A 25,293-nucleotide genomic window follows, 5' to 3' on the forward strand; every position below is an offset into this window, starting at 1 on the left:
TCCCTGGAAACATTCAAGGCCAGGTTGGACGGGGCTCTGAGCAACCTGATGTAGTTAGCGGCGTCCCTGCTCCTGCAGGGGGGTTGGACTAGATGACCTCTAGGGGTCCCTTCCAACCCAAAACATTCTATGATTCTATGATTCTATTGCGATGAGAATTCATTCACTGTCTTCCCTTTTTCATCCACCAAATTTAAACTACTTTTTTACCTACCTCCACCCTCCTACCCTCCCTCTCCAGAAGGCTGCTTCCTCTGTTAGCCCACGGGGTTCACCTCCATCACTCACCCCTTATGTCTGTAAACCAGCACCTCTGCTGCCTCTCTCCACCACCCCTCAAGGCAGAGCCTCCCTTACCAGTCAGTACTTGTTGGATGCCCAGTGGAAACATGAGACTAAGAATAAATCACAGGTTTTTCTCTGAGAATCACAGAGAATAAATTGTAAGTTACCATAAGTAAACCTATTTTTCTTCTATTATCATGCTTCTATGATCTACCTATCAGTCTATTACACAGTGTGTTTATACAAGTGATAGGTAATATGAGAACATGCCAAGAATATTTTCTTGGATGTATTTTTGACTGGGGGCCTATTTCCTAGTTCAAAAGCATACTCTTTAATTCCTGTATTTTATAGAAACATGTATTTACTGCCATTTACTGATAGAACGTATACACAAAGCAGACCCTCCTCACCTATGCCAGGTGTGACCCATGTATCACAACTTAAGAAGGAAGGTAAAAGTCAATTTTTAACTGCACAGTAGAATACTGTTAGCGAAAGCTATTTTTATCAGAGAAGCCTGTTATTCTTTGAACTTCAGAATGTTAAAAGAATGTTGAAAAATTGTTGGGGGAGCTGATAACAGCCTCCGGATTATCTGACAGCTGGAAAAATGCCCTGAAGTGAAAAGACTTTAAGAGATCCATCTGTTTAGCTAATTAAACAAAGATCAAGCAAGTGACTTGATTACGGCATTTCATACCTTCTTACAGGAAGAAAATAGTGGGGAGCAAAGGCAACTCAATCTAGTCATCAGTGAGGTAAAGCTAAAGCCAGACACATTCAACTGAGAAAACAGACACAAGTGCAAAGTAACAAGGGATGGGCAGTTTCTAGAAAGAGTTACTTCCAATTTAGGCATCTCCTGGTGTACTTGGATCAAACAAGTATAAGGATGTGCTTTAGCCAACTACAAATTACTGGGGATTGAAAAGAGCGCTAGGGAAAATGCGATGGTCAGACTAGCCAGCCTGATGGATTTTCTGGTCTTAGATACTGAGAATCTCCGGTTACTTATCCCTGAAGCTAACCCCTGAGCAGCCTTCCAGGATATTTAAGACAAAAAACCAAAATAACTGAAATCATACCCAACTGTGTGACTATATTCTTTCTACTGCTTGTCTGTGGTACACTGGTCTGCACCACTTCTATGAGCAACATTTTATTTGTGTTCTAGTATTTCACAGGCAATGATGATGAGAAGAAAACCTATACACTTGCAAAGGCTAGCAAGGATCTACCTCTTCTGTACCTGCAAGCTTTCCAAAAGATTTACCACTTCTATCACTGGCAAGCCCAGCCAACTATGAGATCCCAAACTTACATCTTCTCCAGTTAGGGAAAAGATATAATAGATATTTGCAGAGGTTTCTTAATTATATTAATTATATACATATATATATATATTCTCCATCACCTAAACTGTTGAACTTGTGGTATTCATACACTCTGGCCTTCTTTACTGAGCAATAAAACCATCATCAACATTTACTTCAAAAGCTCTCTAAAATATTTCTAAAATTATTTTCAATAAAATACATGAAGAGGGGATGTCTTATAAACGTATTGATGCTTTATTGGAGTGGTCTCCTGCAGAATTCCCAGATGGCATCGACCAATCACTGCAAACCCATACCAATAAAACATCTGTACCACATCATATATTGCAATGCAAATGCATAAACATTCACTACTTAAATGAAAAATAAAAGGATAAGACAGCAAACAGTGAAGATGCAAACACAGAGCTACTTAAATCATGGTCTTCCAGGACACAAATTCAACATACCTGGCAGAAAACAGGTTTATACTTTAGTGAAAAAGCTTGGATCAGCTCTTTTGAATCAGCGTAGTCTTTCTGAAATTTATCTACACAAAGGCACTTGGAGTGAATATTTGTCGTCAGCTGGTTCACATCCATCCACTGTGCAAAGAGAGTGCTCTCGTCTAACTGTTTCCCCAGAAGTTCCAGTCTCGCCTTTGCAGCAGAGTCCTTCTTCATATATTCCACAAAGCCATAGCCCTTTGAATGGCCAGTAACTTCGTTATAGACCAAAAAACACCTCTCAACATTGCCATATGCACGCACAAGTTCTTCAAACTCCTCTAACGTAAATGAAATGGGCAAATTAGTAATGCACAGCAAAGCATCTGTTGGTTGGAGTTGCACGGATATTTCTTTTCCCCGTAGAGAATACTGGTGAAATTTCTGAATCGCGTTTTGAGCCTGCTCTCCATTTAACAGAGTAACGAACGCTGTAAGAGACCAAAACAAGTTACATCACCTACCACAGCTTCTCTCCAGCTACAGAGGTAATTACTATACCTCTCCCTCCCCACAAAACCCACCAGTATAAGTCACAGGAAAAATAAGAGTTTGGGGTTTACCCTGAAGATGCAATAGATTCAGAAATATGCTGTAGTATGTATTTTAAAATTTGACATTATCAATTGGACACGATGAGAAATTAACTCAAAGAATGACTCCAGAAACAGAGACACAACCTCACTACTTGTAACACAACAAAATTTTAACATTTGGGAAACAAAAAGCAACTAAAATTTATACTTAAGTCAACACAATTATGATTATACAGACTTCCTTTAAAGACAGCATCCATACATTCTCACTATGGGGTTACTGGATCTTTTTTGGGTTTTCAGTCTGTAAAGAATTTCACACAATCACAGGATCACAGATTGGATGAGGTTTACAGGGACCTCTGGAGATAATCTTGTCCAACCACCTGCTCAAGCAGAGAGACCAATAGCTAGTTGTGCAGGACCATGTACACATGGGATCTTAACATCTCCAAGGATGGAGACTCAACAACCTCTTTGGGAAAACGCTAACACTGCTTTGGTGATCCTCACAGTGAAAAAGAGTTTCCTAATGCTCAGAGGGAGACATCTATTAGTTCAGTTAGAAGCTGTTGCCTCGAATCCTGTGACTTAAACAGTATGTAATACTCTGAAGTGAACCAAGATGATGGAAGCTAAATCATGTGATTTCACACAGTGACCAAGAGAAGAGCACAGGACTAGGCAGTCCCAGGCTCAAACATTGCTTCATTTCAGAGAAAGACAGACGCAAGCCTCCCACTTCACGCAGAGATACCCTCACCACTGCCAGCCACTCGTGGACGGCAGGCTTGGGCACTTGTACAGGTCTTCAATGCCAAAGCTGTGAGAGATCACCTTCAGGAATCTCAACAAGCATCTGTCTTCCAGACTAGCCTTCAAAGCCACAAATCTCAGCAGCAAGTACCACCCAAATCTTTAAAACAGAGCACCAAGTACGACCTGCTGCTTTTAATTCTCTCCTAACCTTTGCTGAGCTGCTCTGCCCTACACTGATCCTACAGCTACTTCCTTTCCTTCCCCAGCACTAACAAGTCTTGCTTTCTATTTAATTTTATTCTTTATTTCATTGCGTCTTCTCAATTCACAGCTGGAAAAGCACTATCACAGAGATGCAGCACCAACGCCAGGCACCAGCCCTGGTGACATCACGGCCACATCACAGTGGGCATGTCACAAAGGGGTCAATGACACGGCTGGCCTCAGAGAGGGATAAAAAGGGCTGTGCTGACCAGGACCAGCAGAAGAGGAGACTCTGAGGCTCTGCAACGCTCACCATATCTTTTACCCTGCCCTCATCCTAACAAACAGCCAGGAGGTGCCCAAAATGGTGGGCAAATGGAGAGCCGCACCACCCAACCTATCTGTTCCCCATCCAGGTCCCACAGGCAGCTCAAAGATACCTACAGCCTTCAACAAAGGGAATGCCGCAACAGACAAAACCCTTCTACAACGTCACAGTCCCACAAGCACCTGGAAGTAAGATGCAGTCACGGACTAGTGCACCTCCACAACACCCACACTATCAGTAAGCCATAAAGATCATGCAGGCACCAAAAAGGTGCCCACGCTAGTGGGCAACGGCAGAGATGCACCACTGACTCTCTCTATACCCCATCCAGCACCCACAGGCAGCTTAAACGTGCCCGCAGCCGTTGACACCAGGAGCACCGCAACACCAACCGTATCTGTACCCTGCCCTCGGTCCTACGGACAGCCAGAAGGTGCCCACGCTGGTGGGTGATGGGAGAGCTGCACCACCCACCCTGTCTCTACCCCATCCAGGTCCCACTGGCAGCTCTAAGACACCCACAGCCTTCAATGAAGGGAATGCCGCAACGCCCACTGCCTCTGTAACACCTCATGGTCCCACAAGCAGCTGGAAGGAACACGCAGTCGTGCACAAGGCCACCATCGCAACACACACTGTACTTATAACCCGTCACAGTCATACAGTCACCAAGGAGGTACCCACGCTTGTGGGCAAAGGGAGAGCTGAACTACTGACTCTCTATCCCATCCAGGTCCCACAGGCAGCTTGAAGGGGCCTGCTAGCCTTGGACCAAGGGAACACCGCAACACCCACCACCTCTCTAACATGTTATGGTCCCACAAGCACCTGCAAGGTACACGCAAATGCAAACTAGGGCACCTCTGCAACACCCATCGAATCTGTACCCGATCTTCAACCTAATGGACAGCCAGGAGGTGCCCACGCTTGTGGGCAAAGGGAGAGATGCACAACCGAGCCCATCTCTACTACACCAGGCCCCAGAGGAAGCTTGACGGTTCCCAAAGCCTTGGAAAACAAGAGCACTGCAACTCCCACCACCTGTGTACAATGTCATGGTCCCACATGCACTTTGCAGGAAGACAAAGTCGTGGACTAGGGCACTGGTGTGGTTTAACCCCGGGGCAGCCACTAAGCACCACCCAGCTGCTCGCTCTCTCCCTACTCCCAGTGGGATGGGGGAAGAGAACTGGAAAACCCATGGATTGAGATATTAAGAGTTTAATAATGGAAATAAAATGAAATAAATGAGCAGTAGTAGTAAGAATACCATTATTAATAATAATAATATACAAAGGAAGTGATGCAGAATGCAATTGCTTATCACCTGCCGACTGATGCCCAGCCTGTCCCCAAGCAGCGATTGCAGTACTCCCCCACCTTACCCCCCCATATGGTATGCAATAGCCCTTTTGCCAGTTTGGGTCAGCTGTCCTGGCTGTGCGCCCTCCCAGCACCTTGTGCACCTGGCAGAGCATGGGAAGCTGAAAAAGTCCTTGTCTGGTCTAGGCACTACTTAACATACTAAAGCATCAGTGTGTTATCAACAGTCTTCTGGTACTGAATCCAAAACACAGCACTATGCCAGCTACTAGGAAGGAATTTGACTGTATCCCAGCCGAAACCAGGATGGTATTCACCTCTTATTCTATACCATCTACGTCATGCTCAGGTCCTACCCTTTCCAATACTTTCCAATTAATCACCACCACTTTCCCTGTCTTTTGATATATACACACAGATATCATTCCCTTAGACTATGGGCCATCCTTTTAAAACGTCCACTGCGTTCATTTAGTCCATGACTTCGGGCTCCATCTGCCTTAACAGTCCTTCAGGGCAGGAGGAATGACGTGTGGTGTTGAACCATTGCATGCTGAAGTCAGTTCTAGTTCCATCACTGCCGCACTTGTTTGGTTTCATTAAAGTTCATTCTTCATTTATCTGGGTGATTCTTGTAATACCGTTGATAAGGCATATAGCAATCATAAAAGTGATGACATACAATATTATACAGCTATTAACATCATACCGTTCAGTTCATTGGCTATTTTCACCCAAAATCAAATCCCCTTGAGGTACACGTCAGACATCCCCATCCTTCTGCATCACCCATCAAGTGCACCCAGGTCCTTGAGCAAAAGCAATCCCACAAATGGGTTTGCCTTTCCCCGAGGCAGGAGTAACCCCGACTGCCTTCCCCAGCATATTTTTTACATGCACTACAGGGACTTTATCCCCCTCTACAGTACATAAGAGGTTTGATTGGGCAGGGCCAGCTCAGTTGGCCGATCCTCTAGTGTTGGCTAACCAGGTGGCTTTTGCTAAATGTCTATCCCAGTGTTTGAATGTCCCACCAACCATTGCTCTCAGTTTAGTCTTTAACAGTCCATTGTATTGTTTGCTTTTCCCAGAGGCTGGTGCATGACCGCGGAGGTGATATATCCACTCAGTGCCACGCTCTTTGTCCCACGTGTCTATGAGATTGTTTCGGAAATGAGTCCCATTGTCTGACTCAATTCTTTCTGGGGTGCCATGTCGCCATAGAACTTGCTTTTCAAGGCCCAGGAGAGTGTTCCAGGCGGTAGCATGGGGCACAGGATATGTCTCCAGCCATCCGGTGGTTACTTCCACCTTTGTAAGCACATAGCGCTTGCCTCGGAGGGTTTGTGGCAGTACGATATAATCAATCTGCCAGGCCTCCCCGTATTTATATTTCAGCCACCATCCTCCATACCAGAGAGGCTTTAACCACTTGGCTTGCTTGACTACAGCTCATGCTTCACATTCACGGATAACCTGTGCAGTGGTGTCCACGCTCAAGTCCACCATTCGATCACAAGCCCATCTGTATGTTGCATCTCTTCCTTGATGGCCTGAGGTGTCATGGGCCCAACGAGCTAGAAAGAGTTCACCCTTATATTGCCAGTCCAGATCCACCTAAGCCACTACAGTCTTAGCAGCCTGATCTGCCTGCTGGTTGTTTTGAAGTTCTTCAGTGGCCCGAGTCTTGCGTGCTTGAGCATCTATGTGATGTACTTTTACAGCCAGGTTCTCTACCCAGGCAGCAACACCTTGCCACAATGCGGCTGCCCATATGGTTTGCCTCTGTGCTGCCAGTTGCTCTGTTTCCCTTGCTGCAATCACCCCCACAGGGCATTTGCCACCATCCATGAGTCAGTATAGAGATAAAGTACTGGCCACTTTTCTCAGTCAGCAATATCTAAAGCCAGCTGAATGGCTTTCACCTCTGCAAACTGACTCAATTCACCTTCTCCTTCTACAGTTTCTCCAACTTGTCAGATAGGATGCCATACAGCAGCTTCATCCTCCGATGCTCTCCCACAAGACAGCAGGGCCCATCTGTCCCATCAGTGAACAGAGCATACTGCTACTCATTTTCTGGTAGTTTATTATACAGTGGGGCCTCTTCAGCATGCGTCACCTCCTTCTCTGGCAATATTCCAAAATCTTTGCCTTCTGGCCAGTCCATGATCCTTTCCAAGATTCCTGGGCAACTGGGGTTTGCTATTTGAGCCCGTTGTGTGATCAGTGCCACACACTTACCCCATGTAGCAAAAGTTGCATGACGCGTGGAGGGGACCCTCCATTTGAACATCTAACACAGCACTGGCAGTTGGGGTGCCAGGAGGAGCTGTGCTTCGGTACCAACCACTTCCAATGCAGCTCAAACCTCTTCATATGCTGTCAGTATCTCTTTCTCAGTTGGTATAGCAGGCCTTGGATCCTCTGTATCCCCGACTCCAAAACTCTAGGGGACAGCCTTGAGTCTCCCCTGGTGCTCCCTGCCAGAGGCTCCAGGTAGGGCCATTCTCCCCCGCTGGGGTGTAGAGTACATTTTTTACATCTTTTGCTGCCTGGACTGGCCCAAGGGCTACTGCATGAACTATGTCCCATTTAATTTGTTTGAAGGCTTGTCATTTTTCAGGGCCCCATTTGAAACCATTCTTTGTTTGGGTCACTCGATAGGGCTTACAACCAGACTGTAATTTGGAATATGCATTCTCTCAAAACCCACAACACCCAAGAAAGCTTGTGTTTCCTTTTTGCTAGTTGGTGGAAACATGGCTGTTATTTTGTTGATCACATCCACTGGGATCTGACAGCATCCATCTTGCCATTTTATTCCTAAAAATTGGATCTCCTGGGCAGGTCCCTTGATCCTTGTTTTATGGCAAAACCAGCCTTCAGAACAATTTGGACTATTTTCTTCCCTTTCTCAAAAACTTTTGTTGCTGTGTTGCCTCACGTGATGATGTCATCAATATACTGTAGATGTTCTGGAGCTTCACCCTGTTCCAGTGCAGTCTGGATCAGTCCATGGCAAATGGCAGGGCTGTGTTTCCACCCCTGGGGCAGTCGGTTCCAGGTGTACTGGATGCCCCTCCAAGTGCAAGCAAATTGTGGCCTGCACTCCGCTGTCAAAGGGATTGAGAATAATGCACGACTGATATCAGTTGTGGCACACCACTTTGCTGCCTTTGACTCCAGTTCGTATTGAAGTTCTAACATGTCCAGCCTGGCAGCACTCAGCGGTGGAGTGACTTCATTCGGGCCATTATAGTCTACTGTCAGTCTCCACTCTCCAACAGACTTTCGCACTGGCCATATGGGACTGTTAAAGGGTGAGTGAGTCTTGCTGATCGCTCGTTGGCTCCACAGCCGACTTACGAATCAGTTTATGAATGGGAATCAGGGAGTCTTGGTTGGTGCAATATTGCTGCCGGGGCACTGTTGTGGTAGCAATCAGCACCCGTTGGTCTTCAACCCTCAGCAACCCCACAACAGAAGGGTCCTTCGAGAGACTGGGCAAGGTAGACAGCTGCTTAATTTCCTCCACCTCCAGGGTGGCTATAGCAAAAACCCACCAGTACCCTTTTGGGTCCTTGAAATACCCTCTCCTGAGGTAGTCTATGCCAAGGATGTATGGAGCCTCTGGGCCAGTCACAATGCGGTGCTTTTGCCACTCATTCCCAGTTAGGCTCACTTCAGCCTCCAACACAGTTAGCTGTTGGGATCCCCCTGTCACTCCAGACATACAGATGGGTTCTGCCCCTTTATAGCTTGATGGCATTAGGGTACATTGTACACCAGTGTCCACTAGAGCTTGATACTTCCATGGGTCTGATGTGCCAGGCCACTGAATCCACACAGTCCAGTAAACCTGGTTGTCCCTTTCCTCCACCTGGCTGGAGGCAGGGCCCCTCTAGTCCTGGTCAGAGTATTCATTACTCACTTCTTGTGAATGCAAATCAAAAGTCCCTTTATTAAGATCAGAAGTAAAATCAGCCCTTCTACTCTGTCTGGGGAACTGCTCACTGGAAACTGGAGCAGCAATTTTCCTGGAATAACACCCTTTTGGAATTGTTTTTCCTTGCAACTCACATACCCATGCCTCTAGGGTTGAGGTAGACCCTCCATTCTACTTCCTCATGTCTTCTCTGTGGTCATGCAGGTAAAACCACAGTGTGGCCCATGGTGCGTATTCACTGCATCATCTCTCTTGAATAGAGGGATGCTTCCTCCTAATGGCTGAGATGCTGGTCCGTACAGGTGGGGAGTAGGACATATCCTCTTTGAGTTGCTGGACTTCCCAGGACAGTTTTTCCACAGCTGAGACACAGGCCCATAGGGAGGAAGAGAAACTTTCTTTGCAGTGCTGGAGTTGGCCAGACAATTAATCCACCGTTGGCTCCTCTCTGTCTTTCCATGTCATTACAGCCAATGAATTAGCATACAATCATGGTGTGCTCCGTACAAATTTCCACCACATGGGTTGTGTGCACCTGACTTCATCTGGATCTTTGAGTAATTGGTAATTGTTCAGGTCATCATAAATCACCTCCAGCACAGCTAATTCCCTCAGGTACTGGATACCTCTCTCCATGGTGGTCCACTTGCCTGGGTGACATGCAACATCTTCCTCAAAGGGATACCTTTCCTTCAGGCCTGACAGGAGTCATCTTCAGAGGCTGAGGGCTTGTGCCCCTTTTCCAGTCACGTTGTCAATGCCCCCTTCCCTAGAAAGGGATCCCAGCTGCTTGGCTTCCCTACCCTCTAGTTCCAGGCTACTGGCCCTGTTATCCCAGCATCGGAGCAGCCAGGTAACAATGTGCTCACCTGGACGACTGAAATCTTTTCACATATCTCACAGCTCACTCGGGGATAGGGATCAGGTGGCTACCATCTCATTTATGGGTTTTGACTCTTCCTCCTCCTGTTCTCATGATGGCCCTAGTTCACCTTCATCCCTTATTAAACAAGCAGATTTTCTTATGTATTTTTTCTTGTGTATAGGGGCGACTGATATTGACATAGGTTGGTTCTCTGGTTTAGCCACAGTGCCTGTCACTGGGGTTGGAGGTAGACACAGTGGCTGTTGTTTTGTCATCAGATCCAGAGACCTTCGCTTCCCCTTGAGGGTTCTGAATAGCGTTGAACAGGGCTCAGTAGGCATGGGCCAGGCCCCAACACATTGCAGTGATTTGTGTCTCTCTGGAGTTGCCAGGGTGACAGCATACTTTTTCCAAATATTCTACTAGTTTTTCAGGATTCTGCACTTGTTCAGAGGTGAAGTTCCAAAACACTGGAGGTGCCCTCTGTCCTATTGTCATGGTTTAACCCCGGCTGGCAACTAAGCACCACACAGCTGCCCGCTCACTCCCCCCACAGTGGGATGGGGGAGAGAATCAGAAGGGTAAAAGTGAGAAAACTCGTGGGCTGAGATAAAGACAGTTTAATAGCTAAAGCAAAAGCTATGCACGCAAGCAAAGCAAAGCAAGGAATGAATTCACTACTTCCCATGGGCAGGCAGAGGTTCTGCCATCTCCAGGAAAGCAGGGCTCCATCACACATAACGGTTACTTGGAAAGACAAATGCCATCATGCCAAATGTCCCCCCCCCCCTTCTTCTTCCCCCAGCTTATATACTGAGCATGACATTATATGGTCTGGAATACCCCTTCGGCCAGCTTGGGTCAGCTGTCCTGGCTGTGTCCCTCCCTCTAAGCACTACCCAGCAACAACTAAAACGTCAGTGTGGTATCAACATTCTTCTGGTACTAAATCCAAAACATAACACCATACCAGCTACTAGGAAGAAAATTAACTCTATCCCAGCCAAAACCAGGACACCTATGTACTTGCCCATGCTATACTACATACCCTGCCATGCATAACTATTCAGCCTTGGGGCAGATCTCTGGATGGTATTCTTAAATTGCTTACTAATCTTAGACAAAACTGAAACAATACTCCCAAGAAGTATCAATAGAAGTATCTTAACTACCCAAGGATGTTCAAAATACTTAAAAGTTATTGTACTGAAGGAGGAAACGTCATAGAAGAAGGTAGAGAAGGTGCCATTCTGTATTTCCTCCATAGAAAAACCTCTCAGAGAAGAGGTATAATTGCTAATTGTCTCCATGAGGTGGTACCCAACGTAAAGTAATGGCTTCAGTATGAAACCCAAATACCAGATTAAGCTCAAGGTCAGTGTTTTTCATAAAAAATTTCCCAAGCAAAACATCGCTATCACTGCAGAGCACAGCAAACTGCAAAAACCAACACCAATCTGTAACACGTACAGCAAAAAAAGGAGCATGATGCAGATCAGATAAACCAATATATCAAGAACAGATTACTCGCTATTGTGACCAACAACTATTAACAGATATAAGTTCCTTAACATGCGCGGTTAATCTGTTATTATCTCAAACCCTTCGGGCCCCACGTTGGGCGCCAAAAAGGACTGTTGCAGTTTAATCCCAGCCAGCCACTAAGCACCACACAGCCGCTCGCTCTCTCCCACCTCCCAGTGGGACAGGGGAGAGAATTGGAAGAGAAAACCGTGGGTTGAGATAATAACAGTTCAATAATGGAAATGAGTAAAAGAGAAGTAGTAATAATAAATATAATACTATTAGTAATAATAATATACAAAGGAAGTGATGCAGAATACAATTGCTTACCACCCGCCGACTGATGCCCAGCTTACCCCCAAGCAGCGATTGCAGTCCTCCCCGTCCCCATCCCTGGCCAACTCCTGCCCTCCCAGCATGACATCATATGGTCTGGAATAGCCCTTTGGTCAGTTTGGGTCAGCTGTCCTGGCTGTGCTACCTCCCAGTTTCTTGTGCACCTGGCAGAGCATGGGAAGCTGAAAAAGTCCTTGAGTAGTCTAGGCACTACTTAGCAACAACTAAAGCATCAGTGTGTTATCAAGTCTTCTGGTACTGAATCCAAAACATAGCACTATGCCAGCTACTAGGAAGAAAATTGACTCTGTCCCAGCTGAAACCAGGACAGGCAACTCCGCAACACCCACTATATCTGTAACTCATCAGAATCATCCAGCCAGCTAAAAGGTGTCCACACTCGTGGGCAAAGGACAGCCACACCACCCAATGCAGCCACACCAGCTACTTCCTTTCCTTCCCTTCCCCAGCACTAACAAGTCTTGCTTTCTATTTCATTTCATTTTTTGTTTAATTGCATCTTCTCATTTGACTGCTGGAATTGTGCTATCACATGGACGCAGCACCAACTCCAGGCACCAGCCCTGGTGATGTCATGGCCTTGTCACAGTGTGCAGACTGCTTGTGGTGGCCATGTCACAAAGGGGTTACTGACACAGTTGGCCTCAGATGGGGATAAAAAGGGCTGTGCTGATCAGGACTGACAGATGAGGACACTGGTGAGAAAAGATTTTGAGGCTCCACAACACCCACCAGATTTGTACCCCATCCTCATCCTTTAGACAGTCAGAAGGTGCCCATGCTGGTGGGCGAAGGGAGAGCCACACCACCCAACCTATTTGTACCCCATCCAGGTCCCACAGGCAGCTTGAAGGGGCCAGCAGCCATGGATGAAGGGAATGCCGCAACACCACCACCTCTGTAATATATCATGGTCCCACAAGCAGCTAGAAGGAACATGCAGTCGTGGACTAGGCCACCTCCACAACACCCACCACATCTGTACCCTGTCATGATCCTACAGACAGCCAGAAGGTGCCCACGCTTGTGGGCAAAGGACAGACACATCACCCACCCTATTTGTACCCCATCCAGGTCCCACAGGCAGCACAAAGATGCCCAAAGCTGTGGACAATGGCAGCGCCTCAACACCCGCCACCTCTGTAACACCTCATGGTCCCACAAGCAGCTGGAAGGAACACGCAGTCATAGACTAGGCCACCTCCGCAACACCAACCATATTTGTACCCCATGACGATCACACAGGGAGCCACACAGCAAAAACTACTAACAACAAAAATAATTTCCTGTATGAAGACTATGAGCAGGGGAGAACTTAGAGACTCAAGAACTTTTTTGATTGTATAGTAACATGTTTAGATTCTGTGACCATAGGGCCTCCGATCACAGTTTTAAAGCCTTCATGAATCCAGAGATAAAGTAACTTAATGTGTCCAGACGAGAAGCCAAGAAAAAATAAACCACCTATAGTGTATCCCAGTCAAGAAAATTTGTAGAAGCATGCAGTAAGGCATACAAAAATTCATATGAATTAGCAAAGTACTATGAATATCTACATATGCACAAAGACACACATATGTATACACTAAAACCAACACAAATATATACACAGTAAAAAATGCATTATATATGAGAGCATCTAAATGAAATGAAAAAATTCATCCTTCTCTTACTCTTCCTAAATATGTTTCAAATATTTCCCTTCACACTGAATACAGACTTCCAGTCTGTTAGGCAGCAGACTATAGTAACTCTCACACAAACTGGCCTTATTCCATATTCAGAAATCAAATTTGCAAGATAATGGGATATTAAAGCACAAATTTTTGCTCCTTAGAGGCAGGTGTCAAGAAACACTATTATCCTCACAAAATTATGACAGAAATCTATCACAACTATTGCATTAAGATTTTTTTTTCTGGCAACCAGCACTGCCTCAGGAGCTAGCCCAGGCTGTGGGCCCTATGGCAATTCGGAAGGACAGGAACACGTGGAGAAATATTTGTCCATTACTGTACCTCACAAGCGCTAAAAATCTGTGAATTCCCTATTCAGAGAATTCATTTTTAAGTGGAGAGTCAGAGTTAAATAAGTCAGGATTTAATTCAGGGCAACATTTACTTCAAAGTCTTAAGAATTCCTTTAATAAATTGCTTCTGGCTTATATTACCTGACACAAATGCATCTGGAGCTAGGTACATTTTCCTCTGATCATGTCATAGGCACATGTGGTTTGGTCTAAGAGAGGCCTCAGGACGAGTTTTTCAATAGAAATCATACAGTTGAGGTTAGTTTTGGGACAAAGAGACACTCACTAAGGGAATACACCTGAGAGATACTGTAGTGGACCAACCTACTTCTGGCTGATGTACAAAAAGTTTCCAACTCTCCATTGGCTTCAGTAGAAGGTGACAAACTATGCAGCCAAAAAAAGGCACTGAGGAACAATCAATTTATGTGATGGCAGAGAAGTTGATGACTTCATACATGGCAGATGATGTTCCTCACTAGTTTCATCACAGAATTGAAACGTATAACCCTGGAAGATTTTAAGTTCTTACCTGTTCTTTTATTTCTGTCCACATAACAATACTTGATTTCATAATCTTTAAATAAGTCATGGATTTCCTGAAAGAGAAAGTACAAGTAACATCAGATAAATAATTCACCAGTTCAAATAAGTGTATAAATTAATTTTAAAAAAAACAAACAACCACAGAAACATTCCCAGTAAACAGAAAATTTCATCACAGAACACTATCAAATATTTGTTTTTAAACTAGCTGGTTATACTACTGCAGCAATGTTTTTATCTCATATAAAAATTGGCTTACTGAATTTGATTAATTTACTTTTTATTATATAAATTCACATTAGAACAACAGGGTGTCCTGCTGACTGTCTTTTGATAAAGATGAATAACATCACAGTTCATTAAATAGCAAAACTTCCACAATGTCTCCGAAGTACAGCTGGCATAGTTAAAATACCACACAGACAAGAAATACCAGCAACATCGCATCATGCAGTTATACTGAGGGCAGGCAATGCTGTTGCATAAAATGCAACAGTTCCTTTAGTTTTCTATAACTGCTCAAGTTCACTTTAACAGATTTTCATTCTTTTAATAATGAATATTCTTTCAACCAGCAGATAACTGTGCCCAGAATCCCCCCTGGAAAGTATCCTCTGTCAATTACTGCACAGATGCTCAAGGAAGAAAAAAAAAAAAAAAATATCAATCTCGAGAGCATTATTTGCTCCCACTAATTGATGGGGAGAGAGCAGGGTGTGGGAGAGGTAGGGTAGGAGAAAGTATAAGAGGTGTGTACAAGTTTGCTACAGCTATTCCCCAACAAGAGAGCAAGGTGTACACACATACCCCACAAAAAACATGAACGATTATCAGTTCAGTGGCAAGAATTGCAGACATGAACATTAATCACGCCCAAGAAGAATCTGGATATATGTATTCTTTTAGTTGGATAAATCCCATACATAACAGCAAAAGGCCATTTGGGTAAGCAAAATAACCAGCCAACTTTGTCTGAAAATTTAATTGCAGACCATTTCCAGCAGCCCAGTCTACTTGCCAGTTTGCTAATTCAATATATATAGCCTCAAGGTTAATTGGGTTCTCCATGACTGGTATCAGGTGCATACCTTTTAGTCAAGCGAGCACCAATCTCTAGTTTCACTAGTTAACAGCTGTCAAATACTACATTAATAAAATATGGCAGCATTTCTCAAGCTACCAGCCACCCTCTAATCAGATGTCATAAGGATGCTGGTTTCTGAAAAGCCAAATAAGCCAGGCACAATTCAAAGATTCAAGTCAGGTAGGCTATTTGACTGTGGACATCTCTCTAATGAGAATTAGACGGTAGTTCATTCTCAGTCATGAGAGACTGAGAAGAAACGTTCTGTACTGTTTTGTACAGCTCGGTTGTATTGTGGCACTGAAGACTCTAAAGACATTATTGCTGTCCCACTTAGAAAAAACGGGAACTTACCTTTTTTATTTCACACATTATTTTACAAGAGTAACACTGAAAGTTTTATATGATGATGAAGTAGCAGGAAATATTATTTCAAACATCTCTGAACACTCTTTTGAAAGTTGTCTGTGAATCAGATGATTCCACATGATTTCACAGGAACTGAAACTTTAATTGGGAGGGAAAATAGCCTGTAGTGAACATATCTTTGTGGGATCATCATGAGGTCTCATGTAAAAAATGATGAGAACACAAGGAGGATTTAAAATGAAAATGGAATTTAAGCAAAGTAGTTTTTGTAAAGATTTTAACACCAATTTCCACAGGTTGTTGCAAACACTGCCAGGTTTGTCCAACGGGCTCTCACAGGAAGGTGCTTGTTCTTTTGCTCTCGTGGCCCCCATGAGGGCTGAGACCTTTACCTGTGGAACTGGGTTTGTGTAGTATTTCAGTGAAAGCAATTTTCACATAAAGACCATTTGTTACAATTTACAAAAATAAAACACACCATGCTGACTCTCAAACAAACATATACTCCTTCAAATTAAAGAGATATGTAAATATCTGTGTACATTAGGCTAAGAATCTTCATAATACTCTCGGAAATACTAAGCTGGCTTCTGAACTTGGGCACTTCTCTAAACTTTACCTTCAAAACCTTTCAACATTTAGGTGTGTTAGAAAAGAATGAACACTACTACCATTTTAATGTCATTACCAGTTTCTATTCCCAACAGCTCAGAGCAGAACTGCCACGGAAAGCAATAAGAGTGCTTTACCCGCTGTTCCTAACCAGGTTCAGCTGTGCATCACCAAACACCATGCACTAACAGCATTGAACATAGCTAGTCCTGTTGCTGTAAGCAGTTACCCGGTATTTGGGCCAGGAAGGAGTGTTTACTGCGGAAGGAGAAACGGGTCATCCAAGTCAGGTATATTCTCTGGTGTGACCCTATTAACTTGCAAGGAATGTAAGCAGAAGGCTGTTTCCCTGAGCACAGCAGAAACAAACAGCCGCAGTTCATTCCCCATTCCCGACCTCTCGGCTCATGCACCCGGGGAGCCCGGTCTCTGCACCACCAGCCCAGCTACGCCAGCCCTCTCCCCGCATCAGGGCCTGCCGCCACCACTGCACACACCCACGGAGAAGCTGTCAGCCCCCACCCATGCTCTGCAGCAGGAAAACCTTTCACCCTCCCCGGGTTAGCCTTACCACGGCATTGCCTTCTGCTGCGCTGCCACGTGGGAAAGGCAATGCAAGCGCTCACCATTTATCACATGACATTTAGCAAATCAGTAGCAATAAACCCAGTGGTGGCACCGCACACAAGCAGTGGCTGCCACCCCCAGTTGCCACCACTTTGCCCACCCTCACAATATCCACATACAAACTGTCTGTGACCAAGCCTGGCTACTATTAGTATGTTTTCCACATAATGTTTACAAATTGGTCGTCCTAAAGGATTTTTTCCTCTTTTATAAACGAATGAATCTACTAGTCTACAAAAAAAGTGACTAACAATTACCACAATAATCATCATTTTACTGCATTATATTAAGTCTAAACAAAATGGCAACATCCACTAACTGCAGAAAGTCTAGCTGCCTTGAGCATCACGCGCTGAATCTCAGGCTAGATTATAATATTTTGACAACAAAAATTGTAAGCAGCTATAAAGCTATCTGGCAGACATACAGCCGTCATGGATCCCGCTGAGGTTTCTAACACAAACACTGTTCATAGTGGTGCGTATCTTGGCCGTTAATTACTGCACTCCTAGGATCGACTCAGTTGGCTCCTGAACCAGACGTAAAACCCAGCACCAACTCTTGGGCACCAAGGCGTGTTTGTACCTGAGCAAAGTGCCCGCCAGGCAGCCCCCAGGGAACGTGTCCCTGGTCAAAGCAAGGATGACACGTAACGCAGAAACAGAACAGAGGAGATAGCTTGCTCAGAGTAACAGCAGTTGCATAAACACATGGGCCACGCCAGGGGCTCTAACTAAACATCTTGGAACAGAAATGTAACCAACAATGCTTAGCTACTGCACAACCCCTTAAACCTTCAAAGTTCTTAAAAGCAGACTTCGAAAGCTAGTTAATCTTATCATTAGTAAAAATTAAAATCCTAACTAGAAAATAATCAGTTCATACTTTAAAATTAGCAGAAAAAGCAACCCCAAATATATTCAAGGGATTTTAAGAGAAAACACTCATAAATACAGGCTGAATATATTTTAAAAATGTATTATTTACTACTGCAAGAAACGTGGTGTTGAAATACTTCAATTCTTGGCCTGTCCTGTCTTGTCTTGCACAGAAAATCTGCCAACATGAGTTTTTACCACATACTATCAATTTGAAATTTGCATCTCTCAAAGGGAAAGAATGCCTGCCTTAGAGAGGATCTGTCTTTATGCTTTATAGCCTTCATTTTTTAAAACATAAAAAAGAAAGGCAGTCATTAACAGGCACATTTGCCCTATTTATCAAATTAGCAAAGCTCAATGTATTATTTCTAATAAAATCAGCTTTTCATACCCAGGATCTCATACCGCAAGAAAAGAAGTATGCAAGAACTACTCCGTCATCACCGGGAACAATATATAAAGCTTACAGCACCCTAAACCCAAGTATTTTTCTCTCTCTAGATGTAATACTGAGTTATGTTATTCTGGCAACAAAAATATTTAACAATTATAATGGTGCCTGGCCAGATTTCTACAGTAAACTTCAGTGGTGTTTCCAGTATAAACATTGTGTACAAGCCTGGTCTATAACTCGGCTCTCAGTAAGTAGCTGAAGGCCTAAACTTCACATGCATATTCTTGAAATGGGAATCAATTATGTTTTAAGTAGTTGAACAAAATAACATGTTTGGCTAACCAAGAAGTTTTAAATCATCTCATAACTAAAAAAGACGCTGTGGAAATTTGTGCAGGCAGAGCAGGAAAGAGGAGGACTTACCAGGAAAAAGCTTTACATTTACAAATGATGTAATGGGGCGTTCATTTAATTGAAATTTTAGACTACTAAATCTTTGAGTCCATGACATGACGCATGGATTTCACTGCAGATATAAAAGAAGAAAGGTCTGCTTATTAAAAAACCCAACACAGTAGTATGCAAGACAACATCAACACAGCTTAAAATAATAATCTGTTACTGAGGGAAAATCCCAGAGACTCTGTTGGAGAGTAACAAGTGGGGTCCATAGCACCAACAAGAGAGTTAGATAATAAAGCACATGGACTGATATAAAGTCCAATTCTAAACATCTCCCGTCGACTAATGACCATGGAGGTAGGAGGTCCTCAAATTTTCACCAACTGGGCATCGACTGCCACATATGTCTTCCCTGGCTCCTAACAAGCAAAATTTCAGACAAAGATTGGGCTCACCGTACTTGGTACTATATTCTCTTCTTTGACAAATTTTCAAGTTTTTTTCAGTGTGGCATTAAAGAAAGTTCCTAGGTGAGCAATGGCTCTGGGATCAAGTCTAAGATGTGTAGCAGACGTCCATCTGCCCAGGCATCCAGAAACGGTGAGGACTGACATGAAACCTAAAGCTTTTGCTCAGCGCATTCCCTCTTCGCTTCCACAAACAGCCACAAACTATGAAACCTGAATAAAATCAAGCCTGTAATTCTAGGCCATAAACTGCACCTTTGGGGCGAACCTTTTCATTTGAGAATTGACTCTTATTATTGTAAGACCATACCCTCCAAAGATCTTTACTAAAGTAATATAAGAATGTGTTATATTGAAGAACAATAGTTTCTCAATGAATTTATGAGGGACACGAAATGAAAAACACATTTCTCTGATCTTCCAGAGACATACTAGCATGTTGATAAGAGGAATACTATGGGACTGGAAATTAATTTCATCATCCTGGGTATACTGGGTGGTATGCAAGTTAAATTAAAGATGAAAAAAACACAGAAGAGGTAACGAGAGAGCAAGAACACAAAGCAAATGAAAAGCAATAAAGACAATCAAAAAGCACATACATCCTAAGGCATGAGAGCTACTCACTCTCCAGCAAGTATGCCTTTCATGTTCAGTCAGTGTGACGGAGGACTAACGAAAACACAAAGGCCCCTTCTACTTAAACATCTGGCATACAACAGATCGGGAGAGACTACTTCCTCAAATCATCACAGTTCATTAAAGGCTTTCGATCAAAAAGGAACAAGGAAAAATTGTGGCTAATCCAGGGAGAAAGAAGAGGGGGAGAAAAAAAAAAAAAACCAACCCTACCAGAAATAGCATCATGCTAAGTAGTGATTTGTCTTTTGATCAGGAACAGGCACCAGTGAAAAAAAATGGATGGGTACATCAGGTCCCAAAACACAAAATAAATCTCCATCCCGGGTGGACTGCACCAGTTTCTTATAAGCACCTAAATGTTTCATCTTTCTTTAGATTCTGTCATACAAAGAAGAACTACAGGGGATTAAAATAATTAATCAGCCCTACTTTACTTCATGTCCTACATTAAAGTAGAACATCCCCTCTATAAGATTTCTTTTCTAGCCTCAGATGTTAACTCAGAGGTTATCCTCCCCCTCTACTCTGCCCTGGTGAGACCCCACCTGGAGTACTGTGTCCAGCTCTGGGCTCCCCAGTTCAAGAAAGATGAGGAACTCCTAGAAAGAGTCCAGAGGAGGGCAACTAGGATGATAAAGGGACTGGAGCACCTCCCCTACGAGGAAAGGCTGAGAGAGTTGGGCTTGTTCAGCCTGAAGAAGAGAAGACTGAGAGGGGACCTTATCAACACATACAAATATCTTAAGGGCGGAAGTCACGAGGATGGAAGCAGTCTGTTTGCAGTGGTGTCCAGAGACAGGACTAGGGGCAATGGGTGCAAACTGAAACATAAGAGGTTTCAGTTGAATATGAGGAAGAACTTCTTTACTCTAAGGGTGACGGAGCACTGGAACAGGCTGCCCAGGGAGGTTGTGGAGTCTCCTTCTCTGGAGATATTCAAGGCCCGCCTGGATGAAGTCCTGTGTAGAATGCTCTAGGAGAGCCTGCTTTAGCAGGGGGGTTGGACTAGATGATCTCCCGAGGTCCCTTCCAACCCTTGCAATTCTGTGTGATTCTGTGATTCTGTGAAAGGAGAAAAGCAGAAATGTGAAATGTAATATGGTGGCATTTAAAGATAATCAAGCACAGAAAAAGCTGGTTGAAAGCAAGTGCATCTTCCACAGCACTGGCTCCTTAGCTGCAAAGAGGGGAATCAGAAAGTGAACAGTTCTTGTTGGTCAGCTAATCTTAGCAGTGAAGACTGGAGATTTTGCTATGAATCTTAGTAATGATTAGCAAGATGGGCCAAGGTCTGCTCTTTCTAACAGCAATTCCATGGGATCTGAACTGGTATGCCAGGGTACCAGACTGCTCATTACATCACAGTTACAAGCTACTGCTCCTATGGAAGTTAATCAGACATACGTAAAGAACCACTAACAGTGAAAAAACAATGACTTGGGGGAAATCAAGAACATTTCTTCAAACCCATTGGGGTAATTACAAAACCCAAACCAAACAGAAGCTGACTTGCCATACAATACTCCAGCAAAATAAAACTTCCCGTTCAGTAAGGTACAATTTCACTTACACTCTGGTCATCCTGAAGTTCTTGGCATCTCTTTACCAGTAAAGGAAAGAAGAAGTTACAGTTTCCTTCCCTCCCTCTGCCCAGAGCAGTCCTCCTGCCTCCCAGGGCACACGGAGCAGTTTTATGATAGTTCCAAGGGCCTTCAATTTGCAACGCATGCCTCTGAACACTGCACTTTCAACATCGTATGCGATTGTGTCCCTTGCTATTGAAATGGCTTAGTTGATTCATCAGAGATGACGGCTTGGGGAGATGCACGCACAACAAGGCAATCGCAAGAGACGTCCAACCAAGAGATTGCTAATTCATTGCCAAGCACTGACCAGAATAAAACAAACAACTACAACCAAGCTTACCTTTAAGTTTCTTTGCAAAGATTTTTCATACAAGTATCAGTCTTGCCACAACATTGCATCAGAGGATATTAATGCTAACAAGAACAGACCCACTATCTGACTTTTCAAAAAGAAGACCAACACCAATGGGACAATCTTACCTTGTCTTACTGTAAAACATCACATATCACTGCCCTGCTAGGATTCCTTAGATCCTGCTTATGGCCCTTCATCCTAATGAAGCCATAAAATGATTACTCTGGCAAGAGCAGATGACTCTTCCTCACTCTTGCAAGAAGATTTGCAAGTTAGAGGAGTATGTTCTGCAAAGGCTGCAAGAGGAGAGAGGATCTTCGCTCTGCAGAGTGCGTCCTTTACGTGAAGGCTGGTATGCAGTGCAACGTTCTTGATGCAAGCAGGGAAGCTCCATGGAGAAACAGGGAGGCCAGTTGTGACCCTCCATGCAGCCTGGTCCACACTCGGCACTGAATTATCTTTTCAAGACAGTAGTCACTGCTACAGTGTTACCTCAAAATCTGAAGAACACTGAGAATAGGGGTCCCATATTCTCAGCGCATGGTGTGTTACCAGGTTGCACCTCTCCCAGAGCTTCGGAGCAAGAAGATCAGATTGACAGGAGAAAGAACACCCCTTAAGTAGAACAAAATACTGAGCAGATTCTTAATATAGTTTGCATATAGCTACAATGATAGAAAAACATTGAATTGAGGGAGGGAGGTAAAACATGACAATAGTCAAGGCAGGAATTGATCTGGTAATCTGTTTTACTACAACACTAACCCAACTAAGTGGAAACAGAACAGTAACAAGTGCATTTCTATCTAATTTTATAGGTTCAGCAATCTAAAAAGTAACAAAAATATAGCTGCACAGATATCAATGGTGCTTCACCTCAAGATTTAGAGAGGTCACAGCAACAGCGGATGTCCATTTTTAGGTCATTATCACACCACATGTTTGATAATGTGCACAGTTCAGGTACTGTGTTGGAGGAATCAGACAAGGATGAATACGGGGAACTAACGGGCAAGTCTGGAAGACTCCACTGAGACAGGTCAGTACAAAATTGATTGACTTGTCAACTAAACAGTAAATGGGGACTTTGCCTTCAAGAACAGTGAAGGTGCTAATAAAAATGTTTATGGCAGATCTATCACAAAAATACCTTTCTCCATGACTGCAGCAAGAGAACTGCTTGAAGAAATACTAATCCTGCAAGTACGTATTTGCAGATTGAGCTATAAAGCCCAACACAGAAAGAATCTTCTTGACATGATATTGACTTAATCTGCTCTCCCTTTGGATTTGTTTCATACTGACACTCAATGAAAAAAACTCGTAAAGGAATGCTGACTTACGTGGTGTGACAGACCACAAAGTGCTTTCCCAGGCTGTCCTTCCTCCTGAAAACAGGCTCTGGATTTCCTTAGAAACACAGATGTTGCCAAATGCATTTAGAGAGAAGTCCCACTTGCCAAGATTCAAACGTGGGCAACCTATGCCCCTTAACAATAGCCAACCTGCACCTTGAGTGCTAAACTCTTCTGACACTTAAAGTTATCTCTGTTTGTTTGGTTTCTAAGACTACAGACCTGTGGTACTCTGTTTCTGGTTCAGAAACTTCAAGGCTAAGGTACATTTCTGCTGTGGCCTTCTAATTTTTTTAAAAAATCCAGTTTAACACAGCTGGAACTCCAAAGATAATAGGAGATTAAAAGTACAATAATAAAGAAAAAAGTTAATATGAGGAAAATGCTCATTACCGAATTTCACCTGTAAAAAATTGGGAGTTTTGTTCTCATTTTGAAAATTAAGAACCTTCTGACAAAACTGAGCATCTCCACCAATCTATATCAGCAGAAGAGATGTTTCTCACTTGAAAACTATTTCAGTAAATCTCTGCACAGTGTTTACCAAGGAAGAAATGTTAAGTTTCATGATAACTTTTGGAAATGCATGACAGCCAAATACACAGGTATACTTAACATGCCTGACCACAAATATACTTCTCCTTTCCAAAACTGCTCCAGGACAGAAACTTCCTCTCTATAGCACAACTATTCTGCCTCTACATGCCAACACCAATAGCTCCAGAGTGTTAAAAATTAAAATTGCAAATTTTGAAACTCTATTTCAGGATCTGTATATGGTGCTACTGTTCTAGCCTAGAAACAGGTGAACATTAGAACCTCATATGTGGAGAAAAAGGCATCTAAGTGCTACTTTTAAGTCCTCAATACGAAATGGCAAACTTCCAAAATACTGTGTGGCTGCCAAATAGGACCTTCACGGTAATATTACCCTGTAGCATTCTTTGCCTGACAAAGCAATGCCAAACCTGATGGCTTCCATATAGGCAAGATGTGCTTTTAACCAGTCGACATGTGAATTCATTAAGTACCTGCTGTGTGCAACAGGAGCAAGTAATACATCTGTTCCGAGTGTTGGACAAAGTGATCGATCCTGTTCCAGCTATCCACAGCAAGCATCTTGTGATATGCCAGTAAGCTCTCTCCATCAACACAGTCACACATGATAGCTTCTTGAAGAGACGATGAAGATTAGCAGCATTTTCCAAGTTATGAGTTTGCTATTGATTAGGTCATTAGGTTGCTATAAATAGAGGCTTGGCTCGGTGTGTACATCACCATGCAGGATCACAGCAAAACCATTGTTTCTAAAACTCTTAACTGCCTACGATCACACTACAACACGGCCAAACAGACCGAAAGGCACCGTAGAGGTGAGAACAAAACATCGAGAAGTGCAGTGACAAGAAAGCTCTGTACTCTGGATCAAATTACGCTCACTGCTGAAAGACTGTCTCTAAAATGAATGGTCCTTTTCTACTGCAGTTACGGAGGCAATAATGGTCTTCAGGTGCTGCACTTACCCACAGGTAGTAAAATTGCCTGTGCTTTAGAAAGGGAGAGGAAGAGACGGAGCGGTTTAGAACAAAAGGAGGTAATTACATTTTTTTTTACTTCTGCATCACGTTGAGTATTTGGAGCTGGTAAAGATTTGGTAAGTGACTGTGCAACTAAATCACCTCAAAATCTGACTCACATGCATTAGGCTTAAGAGTTCGCCGATTTTCTCCTCTGAATCGCAGTAATTTGAGCGGAATCTTCCTAAACCACCAACAGATTGCAGAAAACCACTTCCACTGACTCCACGCTGCTCACCTCTTAAAGAAAACCAGGCTTGAAGCTTTTTAGCTTTGCTCTCACGCAGAAGCTGGATGTGCTGCAGGACCGTAAAGTCGCCCCACCTGCCCGGACGCGGGGAGCACATAGGGGCCGCCCCTCGAGTGCCGCTAGCGGGCCGCCCACCGGCCGCCGCCCCCCCCCCGGAGCGGG

At 43.8% G+C, this 25,293-nt stretch overlaps 1 protein-coding gene across 1 annotated transcript in view; it reads right to left on the minus strand.

Moving 5' to 3' along the window:
• The window catches only part of RAVER2 (ribonucleoprotein, PTB binding 2), a 36,608-nt gene extending 18,950 nt beyond the window's left edge, over positions 1–17,658 (minus strand). The window contains exons 1-3 of the mRNA XM_035891750.1: positions 17,650–17,658; positions 14,517–14,583; positions 2,075–2,541 (exon numbers count right to left, since the gene is read on the minus strand). Coding sequence (XP_035747643.1) covers positions 2,075–2,541; positions 14,517–14,583; positions 17,650–17,658 — 543 coding nt within the window. The remainder of the gene's footprint in view (positions 1–2,074; positions 2,542–14,516; positions 14,584–17,649) is intronic.
• Positions 17,659–25,293: the final 7,635 nt, after the last annotated feature.

The sequence above is a fragment of the Egretta garzetta genome, unplaced genomic scaffold, assembly GCF_000687185.1.
Source record: "Egretta garzetta isolate BGI_Z169 unplaced genomic scaffold, ASM68718v1 scaffold163, whole genome shotgun sequence".
NCBI classification, from domain to species: domain Eukaryota; kingdom Metazoa; phylum Chordata; class Aves; order Pelecaniformes; family Ardeidae; genus Egretta; species Egretta garzetta.